At 42.4% G+C, this 10,707-nt stretch overlaps 1 protein-coding gene across 1 annotated transcript in view; it reads right to left on the bottom strand.

The window, feature by feature from the left end:
• CCDC129 (coiled-coil domain containing 129) overlaps window positions 1–10,707 on the bottom strand; it is a 93,976-nt gene that overhangs the window by 57,511 nt on the left and 25,758 nt on the right. The window contains exons 6-8 of the mRNA XM_025200590.1: window positions 4,146–4,179; window positions 3,247–3,333; window positions 2,539–2,741 (exon numbers count right to left, since the gene is read on the bottom strand). Coding sequence (XP_025056375.1) covers window positions 2,539–2,741; window positions 3,247–3,333; window positions 4,146–4,179 — 324 coding nt within the window. The remainder of the gene's footprint in view (window positions 1–2,538; window positions 2,742–3,246; window positions 3,334–4,145; window positions 4,180–10,707) is intronic.

Here is a 10,707-nt window from a genome sequence, read left to right as displayed (position 1 = left end):
CTGCGCACCAGAATGAACGCACACCGGAAGTCCATCAAAGACAGAAACACCCAATTACCGGTGGGGGCACATTTCTCGCAGGAGGGCCACTCTCTCTCCAATCTCTCAGTCCTGATCCTCAAGGGAAACTTACACAACACTTCCCAGAGACGAGCCTATGAGCTCCATTTCATCAGCCTCCTGGATACTAGAGATCATGGACTAAACATAGACATTGGATTTTTGATACATTATAATCTGCCTGGCAGCTGACTCCCCAGCCCAGCCCCTGGCTTCTTTACTTTTCATTCCATCCAGGAAGAGCACACACCAACTGCTGAAACTTCCTTAGCCTGACGAAGGGTTTTTGAACCCGAAAGCTTGCTTAATAACTATTCTCCAACCATTTGGGTTGGTCTAATAAAGGATATCAAATTCACCCAAGGAACCTTGTCTGCCTATGTCCTTAGACCAACACGGCTACAACCTAAACCCCTGCAAATATACAGCTCTGCTTTAAAAATGGAGTAACTTACCTCTTAATAAAGTTATATCTAATGCGTTTTAAGACTGCCTGTATAGGAAGTAAGGGCAGAGTAGCTAATGAATTGTAAACTTATACTTATTTTGCATGCTAACTTCCTTATATAAGCAACCTCTCTGTTTCATTTTGTTCCCTATTCTTCCTCTCATTCATTCCTTGAGTTTGCTCCACCTCCTTCAGTTCCCCTTCATCATTGCATTCTTAGTGATTTCTCTCATTCTATGTCCTCCCTTCTGTCTGGGGAGTTACACAAACACCCATGAGAAACCCGGTTGGTGCATGGGTTTGCTGCATATAGTGCTTGTTAAAAAAACAAAGAAACATTTGCAGTAAGGGTATGACATTTCTGTTACATTCCGCATACTGCTTTCTTGATGACATTTCTACAAAGAATGCATACAGTATGTATGAGATTCTGCCTTGCTGAATGTCTCAAGAGCAAACAAAAGCTCTTGAGAGCCATCTGGCTATACCGTGTAGCAAACAGGAGGGTAAACTGCGTAACAATTAGACTTTCAGAGAGGTGGAATATAGACCACACAAAAAAAATAAATAAAAGGAAGCTGTGTCTAGCAGAAGGAAAGCAATGGTGTGATTAATAGTTTGTGGCAATATGTACCAAATAAAGTTAGTCAAAAGGGAACACATCACAAAATATTCTTCCTGAAACATCTCCCCTTTACATTTAAAATCTCTTTCAGTTTGAGGCCAGTGTTTAACCTTGAGAAGAGATCCTTACTGCTCTCTGAATATGCTTATGAGTACTAGAAAGTAGGTTGGAACATCTTGACACTACAGAATGCATCTATTTGTATGAGAAGGGGCAGCATGCTGTAAACAAGAAAATAAAAGTGAATGCAGTAAAGGATTCTACCTATTTTAGGTTTTTATGGGATACGGAGTACTTGGACTATACTAAGGAATATAATTCAGGCCTCTGGTACCATTCCTCCTGTTTGGTGCACTTGCATATTTCACTACAAATAATTCCATTACTGAATGAAAATGGAGATAAGAGTTTGACCCATGGAAAGTACAAAGTGTGACCATGATCACAATAAAGACCAACAGATTTTCATAATGATGATCACTTTCACATGCTAATTCCTGTATTGAGCCTATAACTGCAATTTGAGATAAAGTATCTCTTTAAGCAGACGTCCCAACTGACCCTCACAAAACTTCAAGTGACAGACAATTCTCCTCATGTCTATATAAATTATTCCAATGACCCTCACCATATAACATTTACATCTTCAGTTTAATTATTTATTCTAGCATCAGAACCCAAACACTGAATATTATTTTTGTGTCTTCTAGATTAAAGAGCCTGCTGCATCAGAATTTTTTCTTCCAGGTAGGTATTCTTATTGACCATGATTAAGTCACCTCTTAACCTTCTCCTTGATAAGATAAAAAATGACCCTCTAATATTTCTCAGTATTTAAATGGTTTTCCAGGCTTCAAATTATTACTAAAGCTTTTTTTCAATCTTTTCCAATTTCTCAACACCCTTGGAGGGTGGAACAATACAAGGTGTAACCATGTTTTAAAAATTACTGTAAAAGCCTGTGTCCCCAAGTGATATTAACAGCATTATATTAAGATAGCTGTATCATGGTTTTCCCTTGGGCCAAGATCTTGTCTGTGAAGTGCACTTGATATGTTGTTGCTATAAAATAACACACACAAATAAATAAAAGGCCAAGCTTATCCCTCTTAAATAATGAAAGATTAATGGAGTTCTAATATAACATTCATCTACATCTTTATGCACATGCGCTCTATGAAACAGTTATGTCAGAGGACCTGACTAGAAACACTGTTAAACAGAATTAATTCTATTTTGATAATATCAGGAAATAATTACACAGTACCTCTGCATCATCATGTTGATGTTTCCCTATATACAGTATTGGGACCTCATGTATCTTCTCTCTTAACACCCTTTTCCCCTTGCTGCAAGTCCTCCACATTTTTGTAGTTTCACCTTTGCTGAAATTCAACCTGCTTACCATATAAATCAGGATTCTCAACGTCCATACGCTGCTTTTGAGCTTCCAGAAAGACACAGATATTGATCCCTTTGGCTACGGAAGCACTACTGAGGAATCGAGAAGGGATTTTAGTGCAGATATCAGGTTCTTCTTTACCAAATCCCAAATCCAGTAGAATCTCAACTGGATCCTTTTCCCAGAGCTGCAGCAGTTCAGTGATGCTGTGTTGAAAACATTAAAATAATTAATATAACTCTCTTCACATTGCCTTTTTCTTTGTTTAGCTATTACATGATTTAACCCTTTATCAACAACTCCCTCTCCATCCACCTCATCCTCCCACTAATCCCTGATTAACATTGGGAACATAAACAAATATGAAGACTGAATTCCTCTTCCTGTCCATATAACAGCTAAGGTATATGCTACCAGAGGTTAGCCTTTCAGAGTACCCCAGAAAGATGTCCAACCTTCCCCTGATTACTGAACCAAAGTTGACTGAAGTCAATGGTAATCCAACTATTGATGGCAATGAATTTTGGAGCAGTTACCCAATAATCAGTAGAGGACCATCTTTGCTCTCATCAAACCAAATGAGACGACTTCAATGGATATTGGGTCAGGTATATCTTTTTTTTTTCCATAGTGCATTTGTTATTTTTTAACATTCTCTAAATTGGACTAATCATTACTATTTTGGATTTAAAACATCTAAACTTTACTAACCTAGTGGGTGCACTAGTAAGAGAATAAGACGAGTTGAAACTATTCCATCTTGACATAACAGGACTTTCTGCAAACTGATGCAGGCATCTACAGTAGTTGGAAGAAGCAACAATGAAATGTGTTTACTCTTGTGGCCCTCTGGGATGTCATTATGATTTTTTTCTAGAGTAAACATTTGCATTTTGTCTTTGTGTATAATGATACATAATAGCAACGTCTTTGAAGAAGAGCATGTACGATACCGTGGCAATCTCAAGAACAGTATGTTACAGTAGGTGTCAGAACGTAGGTGTTAGGTACCAGTAAATGCTAATTATAAAGGTGGCAAAATGTCTCACTTTTGACAGATGGTGGCTCTTTGGGGAACCTTTCGGGAGCACACTTTCTCTAGCCACCTACTTCTAAAAGATATAATTGCTGTTAACAAAGTTTCAGAGAGAGTAGGCACAGTGAGTAGCAGTAACAGCAGGAACAACATCTCAAAATAATTTCTTAACACGGTTAAGCTTTTTGATTTTTAACTGATAATCTGGATATAGATGACTTAAGGAGTTATTCATTGTAAAAGGAATCATTTGTAACTTGACACTCTTCGCTCATATTAGTTATAAATTTCATGCTTCTATACTAAATACACTTAACTTTACTCATGTGCACCTAGAATGGTTAATGGCAATTATATGTTTTGGATGAAAAAGTGATCTTTTTTTATCCTTCCAGCTTGCCCTGTAACAGAGCTTAAGCAAGCTTTACATGGTACTTAGAGGTGTGTACTTTGATACTAAAGTTAAAAATCTATGTACATAATCAAATTTGCTACTTTAAAAAAAGTGAAATGGAAAATTCCTTCTTTTGAAAAACTAAATAGATGGTATAGCTATGCAGTGTCTGAAACCTACCTCATATAGCTTTGCACAGTCATCTGTACCATTCCTGATTGAGACAAGAAAACTGAAAATAAATATATATATATATATATATATATAATGTTTATAGGTTTACTTTCTTATGCCCCTCAGAACAGAAATGTCTAATTAAAAAAATTAAACATATGTAAGATTTATTTCACTGATTTGAAACCAATACCTTGGGATATGTACAGAAGTTGCTTTTTTCACCATGATTTACAGCACTTTAAACATGGGTAGAACACTTTAAATTAACTTTTATTAAATGAGGTATTACATTTGAAGTGCTATATTTTATTGCACATTAGCAACCTACAGTGCTTCAGATAACTTCTGTATGCAGGCTGCGGAGCACCCCCTGCCTCCTAGCCTGGAAAGTGAAGAGAGGCTCAGAGCTTCTCTCTGCCCCACCAAGCATTGCACTTCTGTTATGTTTAAGAACACTGTAACTTTATAGTGCTATAAAAAGTGCTTTAAATTACAGTGCTGTAAAATGTGCACAGAGCACTTCTGTACACACCCTTAATTATTGTGTGTGTGTGTGTGTGTGTGTGTGTGTGTGTGTGTGTATTCTGGCCTATATATGAAGAGAGATTGGCCCTCCTGCTGATTTGTTCTAGGCACAGATGATCAATTTACCAAAATATTACATGGGATTAATTGTTAGAAAGATAGATGTCTTTGAACTTGATGGACCTTTAACAGCATATACCAGATTCCTTATACTTAAGTGAAAAAATTCTTAAGGAAGTTTCCTTTGAATTGTAAAATTGCTGAAAGACATAGCTAAACAATTTGAGAAGCAAACAGATAGATTCTTAAGTATTCTAGAGTTTTGATTATCACCCTCTTCTGAAGAGTTTTCTAATAAAACTATCTTAGTTTAAATTCATGTCATAGTCTTAGCTTACACTGATATAATCTTTCTGGCCGTCTCTACATGAGATATGTACTGTGCAGTAGCTCATTATTACTGCACAGTAGCTCATTAGTACTGTGCAGTAGCATCACAAGGTATGAACTGTGACATGACACTACTGCACAGTAGTAATGAGCTACTGCGCAGTCAGCATCACCAGGAAGCCATGTGGGGATGCTATGCAAGTACTACAAGACTGCCCAGTAACAACTGCACAGTCAGCATCTCATGTAGATGTGGCCTCTATGTAGGAAAGACTTTCAGGTCTAATGTAGTACCCAGAGAAATATTTCCATCAATTATACTGCTCACTTCTGTAAACTGGCAAGATAAGGATGCAGTGCGTGGTGTCTGTATCTACTCACTTCTGTTTCCAACAATGAAATAACACATTTCTGGAAAAGCTTCTTGTCTTGTTTTTTATCACTTTGCCATACACATTCTCCTGGCTTACCCACCACAAAGACACGCATCCAAATTAGAAGTGTAAAGGATATTGGTGTCCCATACTCACTGAAGTAACATAAATCAGAGCCTCTAATAGGAATCTCCAAGCACAATTTGTGTAAGAATCTGCATTTTGACTCTTAATATAATTTACACCCTTTCTTAGTTTCATGCAATCAAAATCTGTGTATACTTTATAAATTTACTAGGTGCTCTCAAAGATAAGAGAAATCAAAGAGTTCTTCTAGTTCTGCCTTTCAAAAGAACTTGATATGCTGCCACCAGAAACTTAACTTGGAAATGAAATGATCAATAGCTGATGTTATTGGGAGTGAAGTTCCAGAACCATGGAACTGCTGGAGTAGTCATGGAATATAATGTAACTAGCCTGTCAGCAAAGAGCTAAGTCATCCTTGCTGAGGATACCTGCTGCATAGTAGCTTTCATCCATGGGTAAGGTCTCTACTTCCTCCTCCTCTTGAATTTTTATCAGAAAGTACTCATTCAGTACTTATCAGGCAGGCTGATATTTTGAGATATTACACCTTTTTTCTATATATCTGATTACAAGGAGGCCATAGTAGAAGTTATATTTCATGATTTTTTTTCTATGCTAGGCACTAGAAACATTTAAGTTGATGACTGTCTGACTTGGAGGATGCTGTGAGGGGAAATAATGCCCTTTCAAAAACAAACAGAAAGACTGCAGAATGCACATTATAGACTTACAGCAATATCTATTGTGTCAGGGAGGTTAGAGCATCTTAAGAGATGATGTCTGAATATGAACAGGATATTAGGCAAAATGATACTTTGAAAACCCGCACCTCTCAATTGTGAAGAAATAACAATTTGAGCGTGTGGTTTTAGAATATGAACATTACTAAACTATAATTGGGGTTCAGAATAGTGTTCAGGATGTGAAAACTTTGGGGGATATACATGTCTGTGTCTGACAGGGAATGGAAGTTTGGGTTTCTGGCTCCCTTTTAAATTCTTCCTTCCCTACCATAACATGTGTACCTGTTAAAACCAGACAACAAGAAAGGCAGGGGAGACTGTGCAAGAATCAGAAGTGTTTAAATCAACTTGAAGAGCCAGATCTTTCATATCTTAATGTAAATCAAGCATAGATAGCTCTGTTGACTTCGACTAAGACATGTCCATGTTCATTAGCGGAGAATGACCCTGAGGCCACATGCAGACATTCAAAAAACCAGGGGAGGAATCAATCCAAGTGACCTAGTTTAAATTGGGAGTGAACAGTATATATATTTTCCCTTGTGAGGTGGGGGGGCACAGGCAGGGGGTGCTCCTGCATGCTTCCCAGCATGTCCTGCAGGCTCCCTGGGCTGCCAGACACTGCAAAGTGCAGCTGAGCTCCCTGGCCATACCTGATTGGCTGCCAGGCATGGGCAACCACTCCCCAGCCCCCTGCTGCCTCACAGCAAACTCTCCCCCGCATCCTACCCAGAGGCTTCCAGAAGAGTCCCAGAGCTAGTGCCCTCCCTTACTAATTACATGTGTCTTTGTGTCCCAGTCTGCCTACAAACCACCATGGCACCCCACCACCCATGCCCAAGCACATAGACCCAAGATCTGCAACATGTCCTGCTTATCACCTTGCACAAGTCTTGCTGAAGACTGCAGGACATCACATGCAACCTTCTGGAGATGACCAGGCAGCTGGTTGCCATGGTATGTGGCTTCCCACCCTCCCAAGCCAGCAGCCAGCTGTCCCATGAAGGGACAGCACTGCACCCATCAAGCACCTCAGATTAAACTACCAACTTCCAAGTGGCTGATGAGAATGAGGTCACCCAGGGTGCCACAGACACTAGAGGTTCTCTAGCACCACCTCCAAACCATTCTGGGCCAGCACCACCAGCAACAACAAGTAGGAGTGGATCGTTTTGGACACCTGGGACAAAAAACAGTGGGTCTAGACCTTCTACATGTCCAGGCCATCTTCAAGGACATTGTGCACCAGGACATCAGCATGTGATGATCACTCACTCCAGAGAAGTGGGTGACCATTGCCATCATGAAGCCAGCCACTCTCAGCAGTCTCCACTACATCACCAACCAGTTCAGTGTGGACAAGTACTCATCAGCCTGCAGGAGGTGGTCACCAGCTTCTGCTGCATGGGCTTCCCCAACTGTGTGGGGGCCATGGACAGCACCCATATCTCCATTCTCTGCCTTCCTCAAGGTGCTCAGGAATCCATCAACCTCAAAGGCTAGTTCTCCATTGTCCTGCAGGGCATCATTAACCACCAGAGTGCTTCAGCCACATCTTTGCCAGTTGGGCGGACAATGCCCATGATGCTGTGTCTTCTGTAAGTCCCTGCTTTCCCAGATGATGGAGAACAGATGCTACACTCCAAGAGTCCCCAGTTTCATCACTGGCACATCATCATCACTCCCGTCATCATCGGGGACCTGTCTTACCTCCTCCTGCCCTGGCTCATGAATCCCTCCAGTGGGGCAGCTGAATCACTGAAAGAAGTACTTCAACTATTAGGGGCGTATGCCCCTAATGACATCAGGGCCAGGGAGAGCATCTGTTTGCCAAGGTCCCCCAGGGGAGGACAAAAAACAATGGGCACAAACTAATTGACGATTGCTTCAGAGTGGACATAAAGAAAAACTTTTTTACAAGTTGAGTACCGATAGTTTGGAACAGGATCCCCCAGAACTGGTAGTCACCCACCCTGGCCATCTTCAAAAAGTGTCTTGACGTCCACCTTACTGGGGTCATCTGACCCCAGAGATCTTTCCTGCCCAAGTGCAGGGGGCTAGACCCAATGATGTGTAATGTCCCTTTCAGCCCCTAACATCCATGAAACTATGAAACTACTCCTAAGCATGTGTCACATGACTGTGGACTACACCTTGAGCCACCTGAAGCTGTGCTCATAGACTCTCAGCATGTGCCTCAAGGTGGAGGAAGAGAATGTGCTATGCCTCATTATCGCTATATGCATTCTCAACAACATCTGAGAGACCAGGGCAGGGGCACTGTCCAAGACTGGGATGGGGCCATGATTGTTGCTTGAAGGGTAAGTACAGTAACTGCCTGCACTGTGATACTGTGCTTGGCTCTCATGGACTTTCTCCAGGGAGCACATAAGATGGGGATGATGATAGTGCAAGCCTCTCCAGATGCACAACCTGGGAGTGGGACAGAATCAGCTCAGATAACAGTTCCCATTCAGGACTCCTGCTATCACATCTATGCTTTTCTTAGACTGGAAGGGAGGGAGGGATGATGGAGGCAGAGGGGTTGTTTGACAAGAGGGATTTTTTCTTGTTCCTGCTGTACTGCAACTCCAGCAGTTCTCATAGATAGATGCATGTTATCTTCTTTCCCTGACCTCACTGTCCTCTCTGTCCTGTCACGTGATATCACAGTGCTGCCAACCAGGGCAGGGTGCAGATGGCTGGCACTTGTACCTGTTTTTTACATTTTGCCTGCAGAGCTCCATAAACTCTTTTAGTGCCTTTCCATGCGTGCTGTGGGGGCTGGGAAGTGGTTTCAGCACCAATGCTCTGAGCAGCTGGGAGAAGCCTCATCTTCCCCCAGTAGCTAAGCATGGCCCTGAGAGATAAAGAGGATAGGGAGGTGTGGATGAAGCAGATTTATGTTCCCACAGAGTGAGAGATGGGCTACTAACTGGGCTGCTAAAGGCCAGGCAGGGGGCTTGGTGCCTCAGTTGCACTCCAGAAAGGGAAGGAGGTGACTGGTCTGCCCAGTGCTGAAAGACAGAAACTTCTTGAGCAATTTCATAGATTTCATAGACATTAGGGCTGGAAGGGAACTCGGACATAGATTTCATAGACATTAGGGCTGGAAGGCACCTCGGAATATCAACAGGCCCCCCCCCCTGCCTCAGGGGCAGGAAGTCAGCTGGGGTCATAGGATCCCAGCAAGAAAAACATCCAGGTTTCTCTTGAAGGCATTCAAAGTAGGTGCTTGAACCACCTTTGCTGGCAGGCCATTCCAGACCTTGTGGGCTCGGACAGTAAAGAAGTTCTTCCTTATGTCCAGCCTGAAACAGTCTTGCAGGAGTTTATAACCGTTCAACCTTGTAATCCCTTGGGATGCTCTGGTAAACAAACGTTCCCTCAGGTCCTCGTGAACACCCCTTATAAACTCATAGGTGGCCATCACGTCACCCCTGAGCCTGCGCTTTTCCAGGCTGAAAAGTCCCATGGCTCTCAGCCTCTCATCATAACGTCTGTTTTCCTGACCTCTGATCATGCACATCACTCTCCTCTGGACTCTCTCAAGCTTCTCCACATCCTTTTTGAATTGTGGAGCCCAAAACTGGATGCAGTACTCCAGCTGTGGCCTCACCAAGGCCGAGTACAATGGGAGAATGACATCCCGGGATTTGCTTGAGAAGCATCTATAGATGCAACCCAGCATTTTGCTCACTTTACTGGCTGCAGCATCACATTGCAGGCTCATGTTCATCTTGTGGTCAATCCTGACTCCCAAGTCACTCTTGCCCATAGTGCTAGTCAGCGTAGCACTGCTGAGCCTATAGACATGCTGCAGGTTTTTCCTCCCAAGGTGGAGAACCTTGCATTTTTCGGTGTTAAACACCATCAGGTTCTCATCTGCCCATTTACTGAGCCTGTCAAGGTCAGCCTGGATTACTGCCTTGGCCTCAGGTGTGGATGCTTTACCCCAAAGTTTGGTATCATAGGCAAACTTGGCCAGTCCGCTTTTGGCTTCAATGTCCACATCATTATTTCATAGATTTCATATTTCATAGACATCAGGGCTGGAAGGGACCTCAGAAGATCATCGAGTCCAGCCCCCCGCCCAAAGGGCAGGAAGTCAGCTGGGGTCATAGGATCCCAGCAAGATAAGCATCCAATTTACTCTTGAAGGTGTTCAATGTAGGTGCTTGAACCACCTCCGACGGCAGGCTGTTCCAGACCTCGGGGGCTCGGACAGTAAAGAAATTCTTCCTTATGTCCAGCCTGAAACGGTCTTGTCGTACTTTATGACCATTCGACCTCGTCATCCCTTGGGGCGCTCTGGTGAACAAATGTTCCCCCAGATGCTGGTGGTAACCCTGATGAACTTATAGGTGGCCACCAGATCACCCCTGAGCCTGTGCTTTTCCAAGCTGAAGAGTCCCAGGGCTCTCAGCCTGTCATTGTAAGGTCTGC

The sequence above is a fragment of the Alligator sinensis genome, unplaced genomic scaffold (assembly GCF_000455745.1).
Source record: "Alligator sinensis unplaced genomic scaffold, ASM45574v1 scaffold86_1, whole genome shotgun sequence".
Lineage (NCBI taxonomy): Eukaryota > Metazoa > Chordata > Crocodylia > Alligatoridae > Alligator > Alligator sinensis.
Note: the sequence above shows the minus strand (reverse complement) of the source record. Positions and strands in the feature narration are given on the sequence as shown.